This window comes from Crocodylus siamensis, chromosome 1 (genome assembly GCF_052110815.1).
Source record: "Crocodylus siamensis isolate JL-2025a chromosome 1, ASM5211081v1, whole genome shotgun sequence".
Classification (NCBI taxonomy): domain Eukaryota; kingdom Metazoa; phylum Chordata; order Crocodylia; family Crocodylidae; genus Crocodylus; species Crocodylus siamensis.
Window position 1 is genome coordinate 162,700,835 of NC_143395.1, and position 27,993 is coordinate 162,728,827.

Here is a 27,993-nt window from a genome sequence, read left to right on the forward strand (position 1 = left end):
GGTAGCCTTGCCAACCCCACATAGGAACCAGGAAGGTTTTTGCTGTCTCATGTGTCACCACTGGTTATAAGAATTCTGCAGGCTACATTCTGGCCTTTTGACTTCAAATACACCTGCACAATCCTATAATCTTCAAAATCTACCCTCAGCTTCACCCAGGCAGCCTCACAGATTAAGGGTAGAATTCACCTCTGCAGCTAGAGTTTAGGCCCAGATCCAGAAAGGGTGCCTAGCTGCAGCCTTAGGTGTGCTGCAGCACCTAACTTTCAGGCCATCCTCATTGTAGAACTCACAACTATGAGAAAGGTGCCTAAGCTTCCTGCACAGCACATGGGGTGAGTTATGCACCCCAGAAAGAGGTTCACAAAAGCAAGCATGAAGAGTGGAAGAAAGGGTCACCCAAAATAGAGAGTAGAAAACTCTGGGGATGGAGGTTACTACTTAATGTAAAATACATCAACAACACTTAGAGCAAGGACTTGAACCCAGGACTCCACCTCCACAGGTAAGCGCCCAGCCAACATAAGTAGAGTGTCCTGGTCCTGCTTTCTCTGTCTGTCTTTATCTGACTCAAAGAATCTTTAAAGCTAGGGACAGACATTCAAAAAGCCTAAGCCTGAATTGATTCAATCTTTGCAGGGAAGTCTAACCTGGCTAGGCTGAACTGGTTTGAAATTGGACAGACATTCTCACTGGACTGAAGAGACTCCGGTACATGCCTGCAATGGCTCAGGCTAGAAGCTGGGCAGCTGGGGGGAAGGTGCTAGAGCAGCCCTCCCTCCCTTCTGCAGGAAGCTGAGCTGAGGGGGGCATGGCTGGGCCCAGGCAGGACTCTCCGATTAGGGGCGTCTGCCTGCAGGGTCCCAGGCTATTCCCCACTCACAGGTCAAGAGGTGGGAGTGTTGCCAGCCCTCAGCCCTGGGCTAGCACCCTGAGGCAAGGGGTGGGGGGTGCCCTGCATGCATCCATTGATAATACAAAGCTTTTCAATCTCCCTCCCTGCTTCAGCTGCTCAAGGGGTGGGAGTGTTGCCAGCCCTTAGGCCCAGACTAGCACACTGAGGCAAGTGGGGGTGTGTGGTGCATGCATCTGTTGATGATATGGAGCTTTTCAGTCTCCCTCCCTGCTTCATCATACAGCAAACTGACAGGTGAGCAAGCCAGCTGTGTGTGTGTGGGGGGGGGGGGCAATAGCAGTCTTTATCATCCAATTAGCAAAACAATAGCCTCTCTCCACCTCATTTCAAACTTCTCAAACAGCTCACCACCTGACCTGTTGATTAGCTCTAAAAGCCCTAAGTGGTCACTGTTCTGTCTGCCTATCCCAGTGAAATTGGAGAGACACATACACAGACACCCCTCAGCATTAGCTAGCATACCACATGCTGGCTACGGTCCCTGCTAAGGATCCTATGAAGATTGGAACAACTGCAGTTGGAGGAGTTGACAGTGCACCCACTCCGGCAGCCAAAGGAAGGCACGAGTTGCAATCTCCTCAGATTGTAGGGGGATCTAACGGAGGCCTCCCATTTCCTGTGCAAGTGCTCTCACAAGTAATACACTGAAAGAAAGGCAGGTGATGGTTCTCCCATCTCCCGCAGTGTTTTGGAAGGAAGCAGTGTCTGCACTTTGCGCAGAGCCCCATCTGCAGGTCTGAAGTTAGCAATGCTCTGAAAACCCCTATCATAGCAAACCTCACAGGTGAGATAGGTGAAAAAAAACACCTATTTTGGTCACCTGGAGAACTTTAATGTAAAAAACTTAAGATACTTATCAACATTAGTCACCCACAGGGTGGGTTGGCAGCTGAACAGGAGTTCTGATGATCAACAATTTGGTCTCAGATATCTAAGTCCAGTCCAAGCCCTTCTTCAGACACCTAAGTCCTGTTGGTATATAGCCCTTAGGTACCAATCATCAAGATGGATGAGCTAGAATATTATGCAACTCCCTGTTTTAAAGCCACATGCTGATTCTGTATGGCTGAAAGAAGCAATAAAAACATATTTCTCTTGCTAAAATGAAGCAGGCATGAGACTCTGAACACACACAAGTGTCTGCAAAGTGATATTGGACTATTTCTGCTGCAGTCACTTTTCAGACACTAAGGATCCCTTTGTGGCATAGGAGATAACATTAAAAAGAGCTCTCAGGTAGCCAGGCAAGGAAAAGACATGAAGCAGACATCCCTTTGGTGGTACAAAATACGGCAGTGTTGAGATTGTTTCTAGTTGTCAGGGCATAGTGCTCATTTTGATTCATTTCTAAGCAGGTTTGGTCTAGCAGACTCCAAGACAGTAACTAGGTTTGGAGGAAGACAAGCCGATGTGAGAAAGGAAAGAACTTTTAGGCAAGGGGATGTTGTCAAAACTTAATTGCTCTCACTATGACTTTCGCTACTGTGGGGATATTATATAATCGCCAATAGTGCTTGAATACAATTCACTGCCCAATTCAATTCTGGCAGAAAATATGCCATTGAGCAGCAAAAAAGGATCGAAGCACATACACAGACACTCCACAATTGAACCCGCCAGCCTTCCGTGCATAGAGGCTTGCATGATGTACTGTATTCTTTTGTGCACACCCACCAGTTACCCGCCATGTCTACAAATGCGCACATTCTAAACATGCAAAATATGTAAACTCTGCAACCACACAGATGCACACTCCGCATGTAACCATGGATGGGTCCACCACACACACACACTCTCTCTCTCTCTCTCTCTCTCTCTCTCTCTCTCTCTCTCTCTACATGCACCATGAGTATCAAACAAAGGCATGAGGAGGTACTGCACTCCTCAGGACTTAAGTGTATTCTTTCTGATCACCACTCCAGTACCTTTTCCTTAGAGGAATTCACATGTCCTGGGAGTCTCTATACTAGTCCAACAAGAGCTGGTTCAGGCAGTGATAATGAACATGCAGCCAAAAGGAATCCCAGGACTTTGGGTTTTCGCTGCATAGAGGATAAGTCATAATACTAATGTGTTGCTTAGTGCTCATGCTCCACTGCTATGTGAGCTCTGCAGTGATATCAATTTTAGTCCCTGAGAATTCAAGATGTCACTCCTCCACTGTGACTGCTGCTAAGAGATGTGACAGATTTAACCCCTAATTCCTCTCTAACAGGAAACTTGCCTGTACATGCCTCCGCAAGGACAGCCACCAGTTCTGGACAGATTATGCACCCATAATATTCTCTCCTACCAAGCGTCATGAAGTGGTGCTGCGCAGGAGGTGAGGATAAGAGGTGAGAAGGTCCTGCACTGATACTCAGACCTTGCACAAAAGGGAATACAACAATATGTTTACATGGGGGGTGGGAGAGGTTTATTTGAATTGGATGTGGATCTTTCAAAGAATTCCCTGCCAGAGGAGGTGATTGGGAAGTTCAGCTTCCCATCCTGTCAGTCTCTTTATCACCTACTTACTTCTCACTTCAATTCCATTTAACTTTAGCAACTCCTCACTCCAGCAATAATCTCTAGCAGTAAACATAGAGGTTATTGTGGAGGGCATCAGAGACATGTCACAGCAACTCCACACTCTGGGTAGCAACAAGGCACAGCGCAGCACCAGCAGACACAGTGCGATGATATGACTAGCCACCACTGTGACAGCAGCTACTTTTGCACCCCTTCCTCCTGCCCAAAGGCAGCACCTGGGACTGCTTCTCTGGTCACCCCCACTCAGTTACAGTACTGCAAGGCATGCATGTAATTGGGTTTTTGGTTGTAGCTGTGTTGGTCTAAGAACATAGGCAGGTTCTTTGAGTAGATGTGATATCTTTTATTAGACCAAATGAGTAGTTGGGAAAAAGTTCTTAGCAAGCTTTTGGGTGCAGTCACCCTTTGTCAGGCAAGGGAAGATTCCTTGGAGTGTCAGACCAGCAGAGACTCCCTATGCCCGATGAAGGGTGACTGAGTCCCAAAGCTTCTACCCAAAGAACCAGGCGTGCATGTAAAGCATTTTAGCCCCTAGGATGGCAAGTGCTGCAGAAATTAAGTGCAGTTTTGCCTTACAACAGGATTTTGGAGGACTTCAGACTTGACCTCTTAGTTCTTGCAGCTCATGAGAAAGTGGCTACTAAATGTTTTTGTAATTGTAATTCACATTACAATTGGGGTGGCAAAAGCAAGAGGAGTGCACAAAATTTCATCGGATGAAACCCCTTTCTATGCCACAATATAAACAATGAGAGAGAATATTTCAACACCTAGAACACTTTAGGGACAGTATCCCCCTTCTTCCAGAGTCTGTCCTCTCCTGTACTCCCCCATCCCATTTCCTCCTCTCTGCTTTACCACTGTCAGGAAGAACAAACTCAAAGCCAGCATAGCACCAGCTGAGACTAGCAGCAGTGTATGCATGCCCATAAAACCAATGGAGCATTTTGAAGGTGGAAGTCAGTATGACTAGCATATGGAATAATAATACCGTGAATACTGGAATGTCTGAACTCATTGGGAGGTGTCTGCTACAGATGGAAGAAACCCAGAAGCCATCACTAAGAATTCTTATGGCTTTGGGCAGTATATCCCATTGCTGACAGTTTTCCAACCCACTGGGCAGTAGTATATAAACCTCAGCTCCAGTCACCTCATGCACAAACTGACTCACTCTGTAAGCTTAGTTCCCATTTTATTATTGCATTTCTGAGTGGGGATTTCTCAGGTGGGATGTGACAGTAAGGTTATCCAAAGCTCCATGAGTTGATAACAGCCTCCAGTGAGCTAGCTAGTGAGCACAAAGAAGTCATGCACCAGATTATTTTCACTGTACTATGGATATGAGCCACTCACAGAGGCAGATTTGGCCTTGCAATATTATAATAATGAGGAATTACTAACTTTGGAGCAAGTGGAAGTGCCTTTGTTCTGTGGGAATGTGACATTTGTAATGTTTAAGGGTTGGCTGAAAGACGACTGTGGGGTGGGGACATGAGAGTCACCGGAACTATAACTAGGCAAAGGAAAATTTAGGCTGATCACCAGGAAAAATTACCTAACTGAGGTCTCAGACTCTGTAATATTTTCCCTGGGGAAGCAGTCAAAGTCCCACTGGCTGAATCATTGCAAAACACAGCACTGGGAACAATCCTGCCTTGGCAGGGGATAGACGAGATGACCTCATAGGTCTTTTCCATCTCTAATTCCAATAGCACTATGGTTTGTCATTGTCTGATACAGTTTCACCAGCTGTGCTTCAAGGATGAAAAAAACAAATATTGCTAAGCAACTGGATGTCAGTGCCATTTCCCCCCCCTAACTGTTTGCCCCTTCTCTGACCCTTTGGCAGGAGCCTGCTGTTCAAAGCATGCCAGGTTTTGTATATTAGGTGGTTGCTGGCAATTCCAGCTGCTTAGCTAGACTGGGGGGAAAGCAGGGAGATTTTCTGGAACCATCCTGGAGAAATAATCACGTTGAAGTGGAAAAACTTCAAGGGAAAATGTTAATAAGTTCTCCCATGTCCTTGGGTGCTCCAGTCCTCTGCTCATTTGTAAACCCAGCCACAGCCATCACAAATGAGTGGGAGAAATGGCTTGGAGAGGAATTCACCCAAAACTTATTTTAGATGGGTTCTTTGAAACACCAACCCTTTTAAAATGTGAACCTGGGATCCAAATAATCCCAAGCTATAAGGAAGTTCAGGGTCAGTCAAGGAATGAACTTTGCTCCTCCTCTTCTCTCTTCAACCAGCTGCACCAGACCCCGCACACGCAATGATGCCCCATTAGATTTGGAAAGAGGTGGACAAGGGCAGTGAAAAGCACTGCTCCCATTCCTGGTCCTCCCAGCACAGCCCCAGCTAGCTCCCTTTGTGGATCACCTGCTGATAATTTTGCCCTGACAAGCCAAATCACAGCTGAAGGAGCTGCAGAGAAGGAGAGGAAGATGGACAAAAGGAAGGGGCATGGCTGGAAGAGCAAGTGAAGTGGGATGGAAGGGGGAAGCAGAGAAGGCCTCTTCACCTGAACTGAAAATCGAGGGCAGGGGGTAGGGGGTCTGCTGTGAGCAATGATCTAGAGAAGGCAAGGATAGCAGCTCTTAGCCAGCCCTTGGGTTACAGCCTGAGCTCTCTTAAAAAAATGACAGCTGAATCAACATAAGGTGGCCCTACTGGACACAAGGGTGCTTTTCCCACAGCCTGTGGGTGAGAAGAGCAGACAGACACACTCCATTGTGCTTTAGTCACCACATAGAAAAATGAACTAAAGCCTGTAATCTCTCAGGCACTATGTAATCTCTCAGGCACCTGATGAGAGGCTACAGCCAACAGGAAAGACTCCCCAGCTGTGGTGGTTGTGTGGTAGAGTATCTGCTGACCATATAGGAAGATCTGGGTTCAAGTCCCAGCTAGGGTGACTTGAGGTGAGTCAAGTAACAGGGAGGAATTCTTGTTGCAGTGGAAAGGGGTCACTGTGTTCCCTTTTAACTATGAAACTACAGGACCTCTTCATCAGTGTGTGTTGCATCTAGCAATAAGGGGCCACAACCTTAGCAGGAGCCTTTAAGTCAAGGGTGGGCAAAATGTAGGATTGCCACATGTGACTGAAGCTATTCTGGGAGAATTTTTTCCCCAACATGATGTAATGTCATTAATTTCATTTTCTTAAAACATCCTACTAAAATCTCCCAGATTGATTTCAGTAGTCACTGGGAGATCAATGCCGATTCCGGTAGACTCCCAGGCAATCCGGGAGTGTTAGCAATCCTAGCAAAATGGTGGATCCAGCAGGCAGTTAGGCTTCATTTCCCAGCAGCACCTTCCCACGCAGCTCTCACACAGTCTGCATAAAGACCCCAGAAGAACAAGGCCATGACAGTGTGGGGCTGCCGAACCAGGGCTCTGCCCCAGCCCAGCCTGGCCCAGTGCTGTCATGGCCCCATACTCCCGGGGTCTCCATGAAGACCACCTGGAAGCCACATGGGCATGGCATACAGCTAGGTGAGGAGCTGCTCCAGGGCCAGGGCCAGGGCCAGGACCAGGACCAGGACCGTGGGACAGTGACAGCATGGGGCGTGGACCAGGGCAGAGCTGCAATCCGCTCCTGGTATGCCCCTGTCCATAGAACCCACTCTTTCCTGGCCCTGGCCATCACCAGCCCAAGGTCCTGGGGTCTCCCTGGCCTCACCCACCCATCTTGCTCCCAGCTGTGGCCCCATCCCAACCACCTAGCTGTGCACCCTGACTGCATGGGTCCCATCCCCAGCAGTGGGTACGGGGCAGACAGGCAGTGAGACTGGGTCCGGTGGCAGCAGCCAGGAGGTGTCACCATCACAGCTATTGGGACATGGAGTCCACCATGAGCCAGATCCAGCCCACAGGCAGGACTTTGCCCACCCCTGCTCTAAGTACTACAGTACTAGACTCACCTCTGAGGTGACACCCGAGTGCTCTAGCATGGACTTGATGGATCACCTTTGATTTAAACCAGTGTGGGTAGGAGAAGAACTGGGAGAAGAACCGAGCCTTGAATCTCCAGCCTGGCTGGAATGGAAACCTCCTGAGGAAGGATGCTTCCAGTCTTATTTGTAGACCAAGGTGGTTTAGATGCAGCTTTCTGGACGCATCTACAAACTGAACACTTTGTAGCTCACCCGTCATTGGCAACAGATATTTTTCAGTTTCCCATGCTTGTCTTGTGGAAAGTGTCTGGCACTGGTGCAGGTTCAGCCCCCACTGCCACAAAAAAAGACAATTGCTTCCAAAGTGTTTAGCCCCCTTCCAGTCCCCTATCTCCTTAATCTTTTCCACCGTGCAGGCCATCAGCAGCCAAAAATCTCCCAGTTGCAAAAGGCAGACATGACAGGTCCCATTTACCCACCACATTGTACTAGGAAATCAAACAAACCATCCCCAGTGCCCCCATCCAATGAGACGTAGCAACAAGGTCTGTTTGCAAAATGCACCAGAGTGCCAGAGTGTCTCTGCTGCAGCTCCCCAAACAGCTGCGCAGTGAACAAATATGCCTTCCGTGGAGGGCTTTTAAAATGGTGTTTTTTCCCAACCCCTTCTCCCCTCTGCAACCCACAGGCTGTCCTGCCCCAGATGTTTTTTTGAATCTCAAGACAGCCCCATTTCCTTGGTGGCTGCTCTAATGCTTGGCTAATGGTGCATCATCTGCAGCGTTGTTCAGACATATTCAATAAATCAGAATCCAATTACCGGGGTAAGGAAATTGAAAACAAATGTAATTAGCTTTGGCCCCTCCCATGAGCTGTGCCCTTGCTTCTTCCTTAATAAGGATGTTCCCTTTTAAAAGCACTCAGCACAGTGGCATGCACCGGGGAACAAGGTGCTGCCAGGTCATTTCATCCTGACCACAACTGGGGATAGAGGAAGGGTCCATTTAGCTTGGTTTTGCTTTTTTATTAGAGCAGATGGTTAATATCTCATGCATTCATTCTCCCCAAGAATAGCATGCTCACACTCTCCCCAGCTATAACAGGCGTCCATCAGGGCTGGCAACTCCCCTCCGGTGGAAAGAGCATCTGGCCTCACTAGGCAAAAGGAGTGAAAAATCACAGACAGCAACTGTGCAGAAGAACCGGTGTGATTCTAGCACCAGAGCTGGGTTTGAGCCTACCAATAGGATCTGAATATGGGAACTTAATGGAGCTGGGGCAGATCCCTCCTCTACCTCTCTGAATTTTAAATTCAGGCCTGGCTTCAGACCAAAGTCTCTAGTCCAAGCTCATCTATTTCTGCTGATAAAGTGGAGGATTCTGTCAAGCTCTGAGCTCCATTAGGAGCTGAAGGTTGCACCATGTCCTTGGAAAGCAAGCAAAGCCCCATTATAATTCAAACCAAATGAATCGAGGCAAGAGAAGGAGGAAGGGGGAACGCAAGGGAAAGAGTTATTGCTCATCTCTGCGAAGACATGGTTAGGATTTCTCCAGCCTCCCAAGGCAGGCCAGGCCCCTGCCCCTCCAGGGCCTGAGAAGATGATGCCCAAGAAAAGGTGCAGAATCTGTACTGTGCTGCCAAACTGACAAGCAGCAGCTGCTTCTTCCAGTGCTACAGAAACCCTTTAAGTCATACACTGCACCACTACATGCCATTAGCTTCCCTCCTCAGCATGAAACAACACAGAGCTGGGATCAAGGGGGATCCTAACTTCTAATTCTGGCTCCTCTTCTCACCAGCTAAGCAGGCCGGGACAAGTCAGCCAGTCTCTCTGCACTTATATTTCCCCAGATGTGAGTCACATACAAAGCAGGGGAGTTGAGTTAATTAGCAAATGTTTGTCTAGTGCACTGAAAGGAAAGGCAGAATCTGAAATAACTGTCCTTTCAAGGGGTGACTGTGTCCCCTGCATCTACATGTAGGGTGGAGTTGCCTCAGTCCCATGTCTCAGTCTCCCATGGGGAAAAATGGGAGAGTGAAGGTCTCTGTGGAGAGGGAGAGGGCAATTATCACCCTCCATCATTAGACTGGGTTCAAGGAAAAAACAGATTAAAGTTAGTAGTGGTGAGGATGTTTCAGGACTTCTGCTGGATGAGACAGCCCTAATGTATCTCTTTTGGAAGGACACCAGGAGGAAGCTCGTATAGGTCATGGAGCCTTGTGCATGTTCCTAGCCTCCCTCTTGAGCACATGGCACACATTGTTGGTTCCCAGGACACAAGCTTGACTCCATGGGCTATTCTTCAAGGTAAAAGTGCCACCCCTTCTACCTGCTGTGGGAAAAAGCATTGCAAGACTCTCAGTATGATTTCCTACCATGACTGTTCCTACAGGAGAAAGCAATAGAGTCCATTATTGCTATGTGAAGCTCACTGAAATGACAAAAGCCAGCCATAACATATGCACAGGACATAGGGCAGCATTTCCTTCCCTACAGAGGGAAATACAGACTAAAGTGAAGTGAATTTATTGTACAGGAATGTGCCAGAAACCTTTGCCTAGATACAGTTGAGACTACCCATCTAGCCTCTCATCATCTCTCAGTGCTGACAGCACTCAGCTGCTGGCTGTCAGCTTCCCACAACTACCATTAGGGGAATCTATCACCCACAAGTAAAACTTCTCCATAATTATGAAAGACGATTTCCCAAATGGCACAGATCCACCTGAAGCTCAAGAGGCCCTCCAGAGCATACAGCCAGCAAATTTTTGTGATGCTCTAATTCAATGTTCTCCTTGGGCTGATGGAAAACTAGCCCAATAAATTCTTAAATTCCCCTGTCTCATTCCTCCATTTTCACCATTTCCCAAGTGATCCAAGTAAACAGGGAACAATTCTGCTGTGCTTGTTGCCATATTTTTGTGTTTCAGCACAAGATTCCTGAGAACTGGAGGAGACCATGTCCATTTTAGAGGCGGCATGTATTCTCTCCCTCTCTTCCTAATGCTCACACATGGTCCTGTTCTCTCAAATTCTGCCTGCCTTGCAGGAAAGTAATATTACTTTTTTCCTCTAGGATCTCACAAGAATTCAATAGCATCCAGCCCAGGTGAAATTTTAAGTGACTAGGGTTTGAGTGCAATGCATGAGACTAGACAAACATAATTGGAAGGGTTGATCCCAATAAAAATAATCCCAGAAAAATTCAGACCCTCACTCTTAATATTTACAAATCTGTTGGAGAATCTGGCATGCTAATTTCACATAAGCACTCAAGAAACCTAATGAAATGGGCACTGAATAGTTTACACCTAACAAGTAGGTTGTCTTTATATTAAATAAAATGAAGGAAATCTCAAACATCAGAAAGCTAAAGTAAAATCAGTGTTGCCAGCTTTGATGCTGTTTTCCCTTCTTTTAAAGCCCCAAGTTCCTGGAGTCATGTGATTTGCAGTATGAGTGGACCCAGGATTGTGATGATGTGGGTACAGCCACACCCTGTTCAGCTGTGTGCCATACACATAGTGAAGAGAGTCCATTATGCATGTGTCACACAGCCAAAAAGGGTCTCCCTGCAACCCTTTACTGTGATTCTAGATGCTAGTAAGCTCTCAGACCTCACCAATATGTCAGCAGAGCTCTTGCTGGGTCTGCGTGGGGTTCACCTGAAGTCTCTGCTTTCAAGCAGCTCCAGAGACTGCTTTTGTTCACTCTTCCTTGCCCTCCTCCTACACTTCCCCTCCACAAATTCAGGAGGAGAGGGGATAAGAAGCAATGGTATCAGAGCTGAATAAAATTAGGGGCTGCGCATCACCCCCTGGGCTCAGAGCACATGTCAAACTCCCAGCAGGAGCTCCACTGACATGCTCTGACAACTCACTGTGCATGGAGCGCACAAGCACAAAAGGGTGCGACGGCACTGCTGTACCCCCTCTGGATCCATTCTTGATTGCAGAGGGAAGTCTGAGAATGTTACCTAAATGCTCCCTGAATACTCAGCAACTAGATGGGGAATAAAAAACACCCCAAAATTAGTTGGGGGGAAGAGGGGTTGCTTGTTTTTTTCTAAATCTCATGATTTTGAGCTAAACTGATTTTTTTAGGACCCGACTCCTGCTTTCTACGCATCTGTATTGGTGATGCAGAAATCATTAAAACTGCTCTATTTTAAATTTCAGTGCAATCGATCGACATCATCGTTGGCAGTCCCTTGATACAAGGATGATAGAAATCTATAGGTAAAGCCAAACATGGCACTGCGATTATTTGTACAAGATAACTTGAATTGAAAATGACTAAACAGGAAGATAACTAACTAGTCCCATTTCACTGCCCAAGTGAAATGCAGAGTTACCAAAAGGCATAGATGCTGTTTAAACTGCATAATAATGTAGGGTAGTATTAGGAAGGCATGCAAGGAAAATCTGCTTAAATCAGTGCAACTTCTATGTCACTGGGGCCTCTCAATGTAAAGGTACTCTTGAGACAGGCTCCCAGTCCCAGCACAATCTGCTGTAACCTTGGCCCATTCACATCCTACTGGTGTAGGTTTCAAACTCACTGAAGCACATGCTCCAAGGAATGGCCAGTTACATCCCTTTGCAACAAGGGCTGCCTCTGAAACATGACATGACCAGCAGAGGAGAAGGGATGGGGAAGAGGCAAGAACCTGTAATGTCTTGTGTCGCGGATGGCACGGTCACTGGGAATCCTCTCACTCTCCCGCTGGTTAAAGGCGTAGAGTCGGTACGGGTCCTCTCCACCCTTCCATTTCCGGGCACTCAGGTACCTTCTCTCTTCAAACTGATCCCAGAGGTCATCCCAGTCCACATCAGAACCCTGCACACACAAACAGTCAACCCTGTCAGAACAGAAGGGCTGGGGAAGGATAGAAGTTTCCCTTTACTAATCAGCCATACGCATCAATAAAGCTGCATTTATTGCTTTCAGATGAGGACCCAGCCCATGACAGGCCTAGTCCAACTCCCATTGCTACTTACAGCAAAGATCTTTACTGACTTTCATGGTAGTTGAGCTAGGCCTTCTGCTAGAAGTCAACAACATTAGAAAACTTTGTATTTTCCAACAAAGCACCCCACAGTTTCTTCAGTTTCCCTGATTTAAAAATGTCACATGAAGGGGGAACCTGCCAACTCAGATTGACAATAACTCATTTCAAACAAAGTTCAGAAGATTCCACTTTAAAATGGCATGCCCCAATTTTATCAAGTTTTTATTTCATTCCTTATTTAAAATGTTTTATAACAGGCTTTTTCCTTCCCCTGCTGCTATTTAGAAGTCTCTCTTGGGTGGCACAACAGCATCTTCTTCTAATATGCTAGAATCAGCCCATCCCATTCTAGTTCTGTGACTATGTCTGCCTAGACCACAAACTTTGCTCCCATTCTTAGTAGGAGGCACCATCTTTCAGGGCCTAGGAAAAGGCACGCAAGTCATATCATCATACCAATGCACAAATCCCAAAATGCAGGTAGCCATCAGCAAAGCATAGAAAATCCCCACACACAAAGCATTGCCCAACATCTGACGTACAGAAGATGAAAAACAGATAAAGTAGGTTTCCCTTAAACTATTCACAATGGCATTAGATTTGGGGGATTCTGTGCCAAAAATGGGGCATACACTTCAGATGGAAAGATAATTTCCAGGCCAATGATATCTGTTTAAAAGGCATATCTTTATAACATAATTTTATTCCTATCCAGTAATTACAAGATTAACCACAGATTAACCACAACACCTCCATAGCAGCAAGTCCTTAGCGAACCTGAGTGCTGACACATGGCAGTAAGCTCTCAGCTGAATCTGGCACTGGCTCACCATGAACCAAAGCATCTCCACCAGGCCTGGCCAAGGCACTTGAGCTTGATTTGCACTTTAAGCACTTCTCATCAGATGGCTTGGTACAACAACTGTGCTGATGCAGAGAGTGATGACTGGGTCACAATGCCTGTCTCCCTCACACCCACAGTACGTCGGTCAAACAGCAGCAAGGTATCCTGGGACATATCATCCTGACCACTTGCTCAAACCACAGTGCCATTTTAAAGGTAGGGAGAAGCCACAAGCTGCATTACTCAAAAAGTATTAGAGGAGTCACAGGGCATCCTTTTGCTGAGCAGGACATAATGGCTCTGTGCCAGCTCAGAGGAGACTAATACAATGTGTACCTGATAAGATCACATCATTACAGCAGCACAACCTCTTTGATCTCAGACTATGCGTAATACGGAGAGATTCAAACATTTACAGACACCTCAGCCCCAAAGAAAATTGTGATCTTATCCAATAATTGATCTACTTTTTTGTTAACTCCATCTCAAAGCTGCTTTCACCTGCTAATGGCACAAAATGAAGCTTTTGAAACAGGCGATTTTTATCCCATAATTGATTTTATTCACAACTGACAGCCCGTTTTCTGTATTAATAGGCAGGGGAGGGGGGAGCAATGACTCCAGCAAATGAACTGCCTGTGCCCCATACAGCAGTTCTAGCAATGGGACCAGAATAGAATTCCCCTGTGATGTCCCTTCTGATACTACAAAACAGTTTGCATGTGTACGAAGGAAACACTGGCCCCTTCTAAAACCTGGATGCAGCTCCCACTGAAGTTGGGGGTGGGGGAATAGAACTTCCATTGCTTACAATGCCACTTAAGCAGCAAGGCCTTTCACCAAAAGGTGACAGAAGCACATATAGGCAGAAGTTCAGAAGAAGTATGGCACTTCCTGGTGCTCAGAAAAGCAAGTCTCAAAGCCCTCAAGACTCTGTGCTTGTCCCCAAGGCTAGGGACAGAAATTACACATAAACTGGTATAAGTGATTAGAAACAGGTTCAAGTCTGTAACACAACAGCAGTTCAGTGCACATAAACTGCTTTCAAAATGGCCAAAACTGATTTAAAATAAACCTGGATGGATATAGCATCAGACTTAACTGATTTAAGTTAAATTGGTTTATTGAGCTTCTGTCTCAAATCCCCTCCAGATTCAAATTAACTCACAGTCTCCCAGCATCCCACAATGCTTTGCACCTCCCCCACAAACTCTTCCTTGTAGTGTGGGCTGGCTAGCCTTGGCTCAAGCTGTCTGCTCCAGGGAGGCATGCTGTAGCACCCCTGGCTTCTGGCCTGGCCAACTGCAGGTATCTGGCTGCATTTCTGGAATCCAAAGTGTCTGTTCACTTGCCTATCAGTTCAATTTATGCAGCTTAGATGAACCTGCGAAGATTGACTCAATTCAGCCTCAGTTTTTTTGACTGTTTGTATTTAGCCCTAAGCATCTCATGGCTTTATTGAAGTTCCCCTCATCCTCTGTGATGACCATTCCCACAGTTCCTTTACCACTGTGGGTGCAGATGGTGACATGCATCATCACATATAACAACACATTTTTCTCCAGTTAAAAAGAAACTAGAAGCTTGACTAAAACTCCAGGGGCCTAGGGTTCTGTTACTCAGTTTAAGATTAAAGCAGAAACAAATGGAACTTCATTGGAATAACTTAAAAACAATCTGCAGGGCTATGAAATAAGAGCTTCATTATCAGGGGCAGCTAACAGAATTGCAGAACCAAGCATAGCAAGATTGGTGGAACATCATGGCCATTAAAAAGAAGAGAAGGTCATTAACACCCATGAAATGAAGAGTTTAGAAGGAATCAGGTAGAGGATGTTGAGCCATGAAGTCAAGTGGGATCCTATGACCATGACCCCAGCTGACTTCCTGCCCTTTGGGCAGGGGGCTGGACTCGATGATCTCCTGAGGTCCCTTCCAGCCCTAATGTCTATGAAATCTATGACTCCTTTAGCACTGCATGAATGGAAATGCTGCTGCCACTGCCAGGCAGTTGGTTTTAAACTTTGGGTGGAGCATGAACCAAGGGGGAGTGCAAGTACACCAGTGCACTCCACCTTCCCGGATCTGTTCCTGGAGCTTACGCTTACCCTGTTGTTCCTCACCGGAATGATTTCTGATCTACCCCAGTAAAATGGAGATGGGAAACTGTCCCAGGCAAGTACAGTCTTCAAGGACAGGGATATTCAGGTTCATGCTGAACTTATATCAACATGACTCCACCATCCTCCTTGGCGCTACTCCAAGATTTACCTAAATGTAAACAAGAGCAGAATCAAATGCCCACTTCCCTATGCATCTGTCAAGCACTAGGCTGTATAAATAATAATCAGCTGGTTTTCATCAGCTGTCTGCAGGGAAGTTTCATCCCTGCTGGAACTGCAGCTGAAACCAACTCCACCGATGGAGCTGCCACAGGTGCAAATATGGCCCATGGTGCCTTTCAGTTCCATCTGCTCACTCTACTAACCAGGAGAAGCATTCCTCCTTTTAAACCTGCTGAGCCAAAGCAACAACAGGAGAGTGAGATGGATTCTATCGCAGCCCTGGTCTCCGCTACCACACTGTCAGCCCCTCTCTGATTGCCGAATATTTATTACCAGCTATGCTGCAAGAGGCAGGAAGACTGTGACTTTATTTTCATGCCCCAGGGTGAGTGTGCAGTTGCTGACAGATAGAAAAATTATCTTTTGACTTGTAGATGGAGTGCATTTGGCAGAGGAAATAAATATGGAGCTTTGCAATGTCTTTTTTTTTTTTTTTTTTTTTACAAGCACTTTTCTGCTTACCCCTGCTCTACCTGGGCTTCTGATGACAATCACAGCACTACCTAATGTTTGAAACATCAGTCCAGCTTTCCAGACACAAAGAGTGATAGAAAGTTATTAAAACCTAAAGGCCACCACAGTCCATCAGGAAGTTTATGAGTAGACAGCTATATGAAACAAGTTTGCAGGCTCTTGATAGGAGTGCGGTATATTGCACGATAAATATAGTTTATGTTTTTTTAAGGCATCTTGTAAAACATGATTTACCAGGACAATAAAGGATCAGGGAAAAGAGAGCCGATTGCATCTCAGTACCACTAAAGCCCTGCAGATTATAGTCTGAAACAACCCTTGGAGCCCCAGTTCTGTTGTTGCAACTGTCAAAGAGTTTTAGGCCCCAAATTTCAGTTCTGTTTCAACAAAAAAGCTTGATATAACTTAAATAGGAATAGAAATGTTTCCATTTAAAGTGGCCTTTTCAAATACTTAGGGCTTTTTTTTTTTTAAAGAAGTGCAACAGCACCAAGTTAGACAGGAAATCAAAGAAAAGAAAAGGTCTATAAACATGAAGTGAAACTAGGCAGCAAAGTATTACACATTTAAAAACCCATAACTTGCATCTTTAAATAGTAAAGATAAAGAAATGGGTCACTCTATCCTGTGTACCTCATTATACATTTCTCTGAACCTTGTATAGGACAAAGTGCACCAATGCAAAGTGAGTGCAAATATGGGTGAAGCCAAGATATCTGGTCAGTGTCCCTTTAAGACCTTGACACAGCAGCCACCCACACCTGAGCAGCCTGGCTAAGCAACATGGCACTTTGACCTTCTAAATGATTGTGCTGCAAAGGACTGTGGGTAGTGGGCAAGTGTTGACTGGCTTGATCTGGACAGTTGCCAAATAGCATGGCATAATGGACAAATTGGTTCCAAGAAAATGCAATTAACTGGCTGCTGTGAGGTCAGCCATATGTTTCAGGCATCCCTCTTAGTTCTTGCAGTGTTACAAGGACACCAGTGGTGAACACAATGTGAAACCCAGGAGTTAAGAACACAGGAGAGGGTCTGGCATTTTGGTGTGCTCTAGCTAGGCTGGTGTGCTCAGCAGACATGGCAAGGAGGTCAGCTACTGCAGCTGACTGATGAGGATTTTCCATTTCTCAACTATGTTATTTGACAGAGACTGCCCACATCTACTTATTCAGTCAATAACATGATCTCCATCAGGCTAAACATTCTTTCCCTTAGGTCCAATGACATTAAAGGCACATTAGGCTGGACAGTGCAAAAGGAACACAGGACTGGAAGGGATTTCCTGGGTCACCAAGTCCAATTCTCTGATATCATAGGCCATAGGATCATTATAATTCCTCCCTTAAACTCATCAAGCTCCATCTTAAAACCAGTTAAGTGGTTCTTTCCTCCAGGGTCACACTGGACATTTGTTTCAGAACCCCAGTCCAGCAATGATTAGGAATTTTCTTATTTCTAACCTAAATTTATTTTTTGGCCAATTTTTCCTATATTTTCCTGTGCCATAATTGTCCATGGGCACTGTCCAGCCTAATGTGCTTATTAACGCACAGCAATAGGCTCCAGAGCTTATTGCTACAGGGTACGCATCTGCATATATGCCTGAGATCACAGCACATTCAGCCAGGGCAGAGCAGCCCAGGCTAGCAAGGGGCCCCAGGGGTCAGCCTACCAACCCAGGGCTGCTCCCCTTGGCTCAACATGCTGTGAAGGGGCTGGCTGGGGCACCAAGGTGCTTCAGTGTGCAGCTAGCCACAGGCAGCCCCTGCACTGTAGCACCCTAGTGCCCCAGCCAGCCTCTCCAGAGTCTACATGTGCACTGCTGCAGAGTTCTTTACTCCTCAGCAGGATAGTACTTGTATTTACATTACATTTAAATTAGTTTACTCCAGCCTAATAGGGGAGCATATGTAGACAGAGACATTTACTGCGCAGCTAATTAATCTATTCCACAATAAACATCTTGTGTAGATACACCCCATTAGCTCCTTTCCCTCTCTGTTGTTTACCTGCCTGAGGTTTTTTGGAGAGCAGTCATGTCCACTTTCCACCTTCATCTTGCTAGGCTAAATAAGTCAAGCTGCTTTTAGCTTTCTCTTGTAATTATCTGTCCCCTTGCTCATCCTTGTACCCCTCCTCTGATTATGAACTAACTTGAATTCTTCCTTTTTAAAATTTATTTGGAGTGTCTAATAAAACAAAAAAAGCAGTTGTTCACATAGATGTATCTATCACCCTGTTCGTGAGCCACTAAATGGGCATTGCTTGACAATATACTTTTTATTAGATCAAGGTCATCTTTGTTCTAATAGAATCCAAGTCACAAGATGTCATGCACTTAATAAGGTTTCTCATCTTATATAGAAGGCATGGTAGATTTGCACCTTATAGACTCCTTCTCACCTTATATGGATAGGAGGTCAGACTTAATCTGTATACTTATTTAAATTCTGCCAAGTTTACTGCAGCATCTTGTTCAAATTTGTGTTGGGATATACCCACCCTCATATACCAAAATACACTTGAGATACAATTCCTTTCCTCCAGAGCCATATGCAGCTGAGGAAAGATATTTAGGCCTAGACATGCCCTGTGCAGTGTAGCTAGCCATCTACCTTGGACAGTGACAGAAATCAAGTCTTATATAAGCTGGCCAAACAGAAAGCTTCCCTGACCTTTAGGCAGATGACTTACCTGTTCCTAGAGGGAAAAGGAAAAGCAGTTCAAACTGGGATGGGAAAACCCCTTCACTCATTCAGGGACAGCACATCAGTTATGGATTATTGGATAAGATCTTCATTATAATATTTCCACCATGTATTATCACCTCTTCCTTGCACTAGAATCCTGTCTTGGGAGTTATTTAACTGATGTGCAGAAATCTAAATTTAATTTATTATGATCTAACTCACTTTAGAAGCCAAATTACCCTGCACTAGAGAAGGATCAAGTCAATATTCTACTCGCCTTTCTATTTATCTTCTGCAGGGCTCCTCTCTCTGTGTTTCATAATCATTTTCTCTCATGTTCTAGTAATAAATTTTAATTTTTTTCTCAGAACTAGGTAATTTCTCTTTCAATGCTGCAGTTTAATGGTTAGCATTAATTATAAGAAACACAGTCACTTCTTAAAGAGCCTGAGAGACTAAATGAGTCTACAGCAAAGAGAGAGAAAAAAGCCACTCTTTCTCTGATAAAACATGGACAGTGGACCACCGCCTATTTTTAGAGGAACCGGATCCTAACTCTTTCAAACTGTACAAGCTGCTGTGGTCTTCAGTACAGGCCTGTAACTATTATGAAGCTGGCACACAAGACAGGAGAGATCATGTTCATGTTAGTCTTGATCCAAGAACAACTGACGACTGAAGTAACTAAGCTTTTTTATTTGACTTCTCAGTGAGTGTTGGCCCAGGCTTATTATGATGGTTTGGGCTAGCTACTGCGGCTGCGCGAAACACCATTTTGTGTTGGCGTCTGTTTCGGCATTTTGACGGGGCAGAGTTTCATTTTGTCATTTTGTTTTGTTTCAAAGCACTGCCCTCTTTCATTTCGTCAAAACTGTTTTGCTGTTTCAACACGTTTCACCCAAAGGCTATAAATGGGAAATCATGAAAATGCCTAAAACCTTGTCATTTCTTGCCTGATTTGGATGAAAATTGTAGGGATGGTAGCCCCTTCCAGGGGCATGAAACCTGCCAAGTTTCAAGGAGGTACGTGCTACAGTTTCTCAGAAACTGCACCTCGAACTTTAAAAAGAAAAACTCATGACACTTGCCAGCAATGGCAGCCTCCTGTTATCCGGCGCAGATCCAGGGGCCCACACCCCTGGGAGGGCTGCAGGGCCATGCCAGACTCCTCCTGAGGGCATGGGTCCCTGGATCTGCGCCGGATGACAGGCGTCTGCCACTGCCACCTGGGACCGGCGCTGGGTGCAGCCCACACCCAGCGTCGGGCAAGACTGATGCTGCCGCTGGCCCCAGGCAGCAGTGGCAGTCTCCTGACATCTGGCCCAGTGGCGGAAGGCAGGGGAGAGCCAGGGCTGCACTCTGAGTGACTCTGCAGCCCCATGCAGCACAGCCCGGCGGCGGGAAGTGAGCAGAGCCAGGGCCATGCTTCTCCTCCTGCTGCTGGGCTGAGCTCCATGGGGCTGCAGAGCCACTCGGAGTGCAGTCATTCCTGGCTCTCGCCTGCCTCCCGCCACTGGGCTGCTCTGAAACTCAAAATGTTTTGAAACTTTTGAAATGTTTCAAGTACCCTCATTTTGTTTCAAAGCTGTTCCAAAGCTTTTTGTTTTATTTCAATTTCGCTCTTTTGAGCTCAAAACACATCAAAACAGCTTTGAAATGAAACACTCACTGAAAATTTGCACAGCCCTACTAGCTACTATGAGTGGCAACACCTTGTACATAGCAAAAGTGGGTAGATTTGGGGCTGTGGGCAGGGCTGGCCCACAATTTTTTGGAGCCCCCTGCAAGAAATAGTTTTGGGGCCCCCTGCCCCACAGAAGCCACCGGTGGCAGCAGAGGCAGGGGGAGGGGGATGGTGGTGAGCATCCAGATGTGAAGCCAGTGGCAGCAGGGGAGGGCGTGTGGTGAGCAGCTGGACGCAGGGGGCCCCTTGGCTGCAAGGCCTCCTGCGGCCACAGGTTTCACAGTATAGGACAGGCTGGCCCTGGCTGCAGGTGGTACTTGACAGTGTTTCAATCCATGCTAACTGAGAATTTACCCTTGTTCCCCTTTTCTCTCTGAGCCACATAAGAGGATAAGAGCCTACTATTGCTGCTGGCTGCCAATCCTGTACTCAGACTATGAGAACAAAACGCTTTTTTTAAACTACTTTAAGACCCTTCAATTCTAAAGAGTCTGACCTATAAAACAACACCAGTGTATTCTAGTGTTTCACTGTACAGGGATTGAAAATTATTCACTGTGAATAACTCTTGCAAAGACATTGTCCAGGTTTTCAGATTTCAGACCACATACACACTAAAAGTGGCTTTTCCTGTTCAGTTGTGAAGACAAGGCTCTCCTTGTGTTTCTTCCTTGGAGGGGGTAACTGTGAGGCCTTTTTTTTAGAAATGAATAAGAAATATGTCTAATGCAGCCCACACAAGCAACAACAGCAACAAAAAACTAGCACAAGAGGCATACTAGACCATTCCTCACATGGAGAGAACAACAGATCTGGGTCCCTGGGGAATCAATTAGATAGTGCCACATGGAGGCAGTACATGCTCTAAACAAAATCAGCAGCATTCATGCCTGCTAGAAGTCAATAGAGTTACACCAGGGATAGATTTTGTCTAATAAGTTCAGTCACCCGCTCCCTGACTCCTTCGTGCTGCCCTCCCCTAATCAAAACCCTGAGTTATCATCCCCATGAGGAGGTCTTCAAGAAGAGTATGGAAAACCTGGCCTTATTTTAACTTCTGCAGGTAGGCTAGAAACAAAATTCATTCCAAATGGGATCTACCTTATTACACAAGGTACTCACTTTCCCAGCTGATAATAACACATGCTGTGAACCGCCTCTTCCTCCTTTACCAGCTTGCTAAGTATGTTCCTTCAAACCACCTGTAGCTCATTAAACAGAGAGAGGGAGAAGAGAGAGAGAGTCTCTCACTCTGACAGTCCATTAAAAATTTAAAGTCTCTAAGCACAAAACTGTATTTCCTCATCTGCCTCTTAAATCAAGGCTCAGAAAAGAGAAAGGGAGGGTGGGGGCTGAGGGGCGGAAAGAGAGCAGGTCATTAGCAGCGAAGACTACGATTTTCCAGTGATTGTTAATGCTTTGTTTATGTGGATTTCTATGAATATGACATTTTAATGGCATAATAATTGTGTGATTACAGTGCAACAGAGATTGCTGGAGCGGGAACAAAGGAGCGAGTCGCTCTGTGTGATACAGCTGTGGGGTCTTCAGTTTCCCTTGAAAAAGTTCAACCTGCAACCAGGCATCCATAGCATTTCCCTCTAGAGCTCCTGAGTCAGGCAACCACTGTTCTGCTGCATACACCTACTCACACCAGGGTGCTGCAATCTGCTTCAATTACAGGTGCCACAAGTGGCAGGGTCAAACCCTCTCCTTTCTCACCTGTTGTTTTCAGAAAAGCTAGTGACAGTGCAACTGTGCATTTACAGAGGCATGATACCCAGTGGCTGTACCCAGCTTAGGGCTGCATGGGAGAATGACGAGCACCAGACCATGCTGCTGTGCAGTTTTGAACACAGGACAGCAGTAAGCAATCAACAGTGCTATGGAACGAACTGGTACGTATTATTCATTCTGCCTTGGGCACTGCCAACCACAGCGCTACATGGTCCTGAGGGTTATGCGCTGACATGTTATTCAACCCACTCCTGCCTGTTGCCCAAAAGGTGCTATGTGCAGTAATGAGCCATGCTGTGCTACTCATGCCCTGTAATTGGCCCCAGGGCTCCAGGATTCAATATCCTTGAGATTAGCTATAGTCACCAAACAAAAACCCCATTGTGCTTACAAACCTGGTGCTGCCAGCCCTAACAGAAATAGCTCAGAGAAAGGGTAAGCAGATGTCTAATGCTAAATCATCCACACAGCTGGCAGCCCTGTTGGCCAGCCAGGCCCAACCTTGCTGAACTCAAGAAATTTTATGATCTCTTTTGATCTCAGTGTTTGAAGGGACCCCAAGGAACATCTAGTGGAACCCCATGCACAAATGTATGAGGCACTATTCCTATAGCATCCCTTTGTCTGAAAAGTGCATCAAGGGGAATACTAGGTTTTGCTGATGACAGAATGAACACAAACTTCACCCATCTGTCCTGGGAGTACGGATGAATCTTTGTTTATACAAAGAACCCACGGGACATTTGGGCTCTTTGTATAAGTAGATGAGAATGCCAGACCAGACAACATACCTCTGCATCAACAGGTAGGTGGGCAATGGATCAGACTGGTGAAGTAACTACATTACAGGCAGATGGAAGTGACAATTTTCACTTAATCTGGCCCAAAAAGTGGTCTACAGCTCTGACCTAATAAGTGCACAGTTGCAGAGTGCTTTAAACAGCCCAACCCTGCAAATCTGAATCCTCATTGCATAAGGGTTCAGCTGAAGGACCTCCAAAGCAAAGTGCCCTCATTAACTTGCATCTGTGTATACCGAGAGCAGTGAGCCCTGCTCCCAGTGCTGTTTTCAGAATAGGAGGGGGATAAGGGAGCGGAGGGAACTTGTTCTGGGGGTTGCCTAGCCAATGCTGGAGGGTAGGGCACATGGATTGGAGCCTCTCTCAGGTTGGGGGGGCTCCAATCTACACCCCCCCACAGACACTCCAGCACAGGCTGGGGAAACCTCAGAATGAATCTCCCTCCCCTGCCTTCTCCCCTTCCCATCCTGAGACAGGCTGGGAGACTTGGGGGCAAGGCTAAGGGAAGAGGCTGCAGACACAATGCCTCTCTCCCTGGATCAGCTCCAAATTGGAGCTCGATCCCCACACTCCCAACCCAACAGCTAACATCTGTTGGGTTGGGAGGATCAGTCTAACTCATGCTGTTTTCTGTGAAGCACCATGAGTTAGACCAGAGAGCTGCACTTCTGTCTGCACCTAAAGTTCACTGGAAAAGTACAGCCTGGACTGTGTTTTGATCAGTGGCCTAAAGAAATCAAGTAAGAGGAGGCCTGAGTGGAGGAGAAGCAACAGAAGCTATGTTCACAAAAGGGCCAGTCCAGGTAACAAAGGCCAACAGCTTGCATCAAAACAGTAAATTATCAAAGTCAAACATCCCCATAGCCCTGAGTGAGTGTGATCCCAGGGTGTGTCCAAACTCAGAAAGAGAAAGAGACTCTTAAATACTCCCCTTCATAATTTCTAGATGAGCAATCAACTCTGGTTTAAATTGAGCTCTGCCCTCCTTTGGCAGGGTTACTTGGCCATCCCTGCAGAATGGGCACCCACTGGCTACAAATTTTTGCTCCCAGAAAAGCTTTTACTTCTTTCCCTGCCAGCCCTGAGATGGTGCTTTGACCTTCCATCACACATATTCCTTGCTTTTCTTCCGCTGCCCAAAGACAGAAGCCTAGCCCTTGGAGTGTACTGTTCCTTGCTGCATTCACTTCCAATACAATCTTGGTATTCCAATACTGAATTCCATGCACACAACCCACCAATTATGCATTCAGAGATCACACCGGTAAGACAGTCTCTGCAGCCAGCTGAGACCAGGAGTTAGAGACACAATGGCAACATTGTGGAACAGTAAGAAAAAGGCAGTAATCCAGGCAGTAGGTATGAACTGAACCAGTGCTAGGAGTTCTGTGTGCATGCAAACCACTGCTCTCTGCCTGACAGAATGAGATCCATATCTAGCACATGTGATTTTGTTACCCTCTGTTAGCTGGCATGGAAAATTCTAGTGGAACTCCCATGACCTGGGTGGTAAAAGAGGTTCCCAGGTTGAGGTCCATAGCAGAACTGGAAGTACAATTTCTCCATGTTGGCAAAACCCAGGTCTTTACAGAATGGCTAGCTGCAAAATATGTGGTGCAACAATTTAAAACACTTTGATTGGATGAATGTTCTGAAACCAAAAATTAAAGTTTCTGTGAAGGTGTGCAGAAATTAAGAAATAAATGGAGCCCCTTGGTCTGGCACAGTCAGTTCTATTCACCTGTCTTAGACAAGTGTCAACACACTGCCAATTGTAGCGTGAATGCCAGCTGTCTATAAAATATGCTGCCTGTCACCTGTAAAGAGTATTAAAATTCAGCTTCTGCTAGGAATATCCAGGGAAGAAAGTACCTTGTCTTCCTTTAGAAAAAAAAACCCAACTAATTATCAGGTAAAAGAAACACGGTGCATTGCATAACTGCCTAAGATACAAAAAAAGAGTCTCACTCTTCCTTCTTCCCTTTTTTTTTTTTTTTTTACTCCTGACTACTTTCCAAAAAGAAACAGCCCATCCCCCATCCCCTCTGTCTTAATCATGCTTCTTTTCTCAGGGATTAAAGATCACACTTGTGTTAGAAATGGAGTATTGTCAGAAATGCACAGCTTGCATCTTGCACCTGATAAGAAAGAAACACTGCCAAGGACTTTTTCCCTTGCCCAGCCTTGCCACAGCTCTTCTTATACTAAATCACAGACTCTCCCCCAGCTTCTCCCTAGCCTTTCTCATGCAGATTACAGAAGCTGGAATTCAACTGACTGTGTCCTTGAAAGGGGGGCGGGGTTTAAACTCTTGGTGACCTATAGTACTTTCTGAGCATGCTCAATTAGCTGATGCATATTTACCTCTCCGCCCTGCATACTTAAGTAGTTAATTATAATATACATGCGATGGATGTAGTGATGTAACCACATGTATGTTTGTATGAAACGGAAATGAGCTGTAAGAGTTCCTGTTTCTGCACACGTGCCCAGGAGGAAAAAGATAAATACAGCCTGCAAAATTCCTTGGTGGGTTCAGAGTAATCTGAGTTTTTGACTCTGCTCTGACCCAATTTGCAAATACACCTTTTGTGCCATCTAATGTATGTGTGTCTGTGATACTTTGCGAGCCTCCAAGAAACAAACCGCAATTTTTTGCATCACTTGCTTGTTAGTGCTAGTGAAAGGTGCCACATCAATGCTCTTTGTTTTTCAAAAGGTGCAACAAAGATATTAATGGGACAACTCTCCTATGAACTGGTTCAGCCCTGACATAGAAACATTTTCAAGAGACAAAAAGGCAGATCAGTCGCAGAGCTTAGAGAGTTTGGGATAGCCAATGAGTGTCAGTTGTGGCAGCCATGTCCACAATGGAGACATCTGACCACTAGTGGCTGGACTGAAGCCACAAACTCATTTCAAGTAAGATTAAAAAAAAACCTATTTAAGAGAAGCCATTTTGAGTCACTAAGGAACAAAGCCCTGATCAACTTCTCACTGGGTGCATCTACACGAGATGCTTACTGCGTATTAGCCTAATAATACTACGCAGCAGCGTGTCAGTTAAAAACCATGCTAATAGCCTATTACACAGGATTATTAGGCAAATGCACAGGAAGCATCATGAAAAAACCATGCACTGGTGCTACTGCGCAGTAACTCCAGTTACTGCACATTTAGTTAGTGCTTTATTAAGCAAGTACTAAACTAAGTGCACAGTACCTAAAGCGCATTAATGAATGTGTAGACATGCCCACTGTCACCAAGACTTTTTTACTTCTAGTAGCAGAGATAGCCGAGAAAATGGTCATTGTGGGGCAGTAGCTGACAGCAGAAACAAAGAAAGGCTATTTATCCACATGGCAGAATACCATCCCATGCTTGGTGGTAGAAGAGGCAGCAGTGCCGTAGCAAGGCGGGTGAGCAGAGTGATCTCCCTGGGCACTGAAGTGAAGGGGCACTAACAGGTGCTGCCCAGCTGGGGCAGGGCATGGGACAGAGCCATGAGTAGCTCGTTTGGGGGGCATGGGGATGGGGGAAGGGCTGCCCCATGGATCTGTGAGCAGGGTGAGGGCAAAGGCAGGTTGTCGCTGCAGGCTTTGCCTTGGGCACCAAACTTCATTGCTATAGCACTGAGAGGCAGGATCTGAATGAGTTTAACAGACAAAGCAAAATACAAAAAAAAAAAAAGCTGGTACCCTGATACAAGGGTGATGGGGACACTAGAAATGCCAGAAGATGCGTGTGTATGTGTGGGAGGGGGAAGAAAGAAAAGACAGAAGAGAGAAACTTAGAAGGCAGGAATCTGCCCCAAATTCTCCCTCCTCTATGCTTCTTGCCCATCACTTAGGCATTTCTCTTCAGAACAAAGATGGTGGCTGAGAAGTGTAGGTGCCCCCTCTTCCCATCTCTCCTGCCATTTGTCTGAAGGAATGACCACATCATCTTCTCAAAGAGCTCAAACTATGGGTATTTCATCTGTAATGTCACTGCCTGGCATGCAGTGAGATACCCCCAAGCTGACAACTTGACCCAAAATAAAAGGGGAGCAGCATGGCTGGGAGATAAAGGAAGATTATGGCTCAAGAAGCTTTACCTTCTCTTAGTGTGTCATGCCCAGAGTTGAAGACTGAACAGCAGCTTTATCAGGCAGTTGGAGGACAACTGGTCTCTGTAAATGGTCCCAAAAGCAGTCTACTTTCCTGGCAAAGAAATTCCATGCTGGTAGCCCCTCTCCAGGAACATGCTCATGCAACAAGCAGGGTCTCCAGGCTCCCAAGCACTTGGCCTTCTCTTCATGATGTGTTACATCATGTCAGAAGCTGTGTCAGAAACCTGACGCCAAGTTCTAAATCACGCTGAGATAGGCCCAAGAGAGAGGCATAAAGCTCAGCCAACCCATATGAGCAGAAAACCTCGTTGTACAGGCATTTAAAAGACATAGGAACTAAAATAATGGGCTTGAAAGAATACATTATTGTGATTATGTTAAAGATCAGATGTTAGGTATTCTGCAAGGTGCTCAAAGGGGACAGGACAAGGTACCAGGAGCCCCTGTGCCAGGGCCAGCCATGAACTTGACCCTGGTCCATGCTGGGTGCTTCCATAATAGCCCCTTCTATCTCTGTAATGGCTGGTAGGGCCCACAGCACCAAGAGTGTCATATCACCCCCCATGGGGTGCTGTGTACTAATGTAATATGCAGAAGGGCAGTCTGTTCTGTGTCCTTAAAACATTGTTTCTATTTGGTAGGAAACAAATATACATGAAAATACATCAAAGGACCAGCAGCATCAGTAAACTACCAAGAACCACCAGCCATCTGGCACAGGCAGCCTCAGGGGACACTGACGTCCTGAGGCATTTTTACTGCGTCGCTGCACTTCTAGCAAGTGTGCAGTCACCCCTGTCTACGTGGCTGCAGGTTGGTCATGTGTTTGCTTCTGTGTGAGGATAACTAGAGGCAGACAGGAATCTTTCCATGGGAACTGTGACCAAACATCAGGCAAAGAGGATTTAAATAAATTGCTGCAGCACTGGTCTTCTGCCATG

At 45.9% G+C, this 27,993-nt stretch overlaps 1 protein-coding gene across 1 annotated transcript in view; it reads right to left on the reverse strand.

Annotated features, from left to right (window-relative positions):
* GALNT14 (polypeptide N-acetylgalactosaminyltransferase 14) overlaps positions 1-27,993 on the reverse strand; it is a 213,290-nt gene that overhangs the window by 104,887 nt on the left and 80,410 nt on the right. Inside the window, exon 2 of the mRNA XM_090047316.1 lies at positions 12,023-12,192. Within this exon, the coding sequence (XP_089903442.1) occupies positions 12,023-12,192 (170 nt within the window). The remainder of the gene's footprint in view (positions 1-12,022; positions 12,193-27,993) is intronic.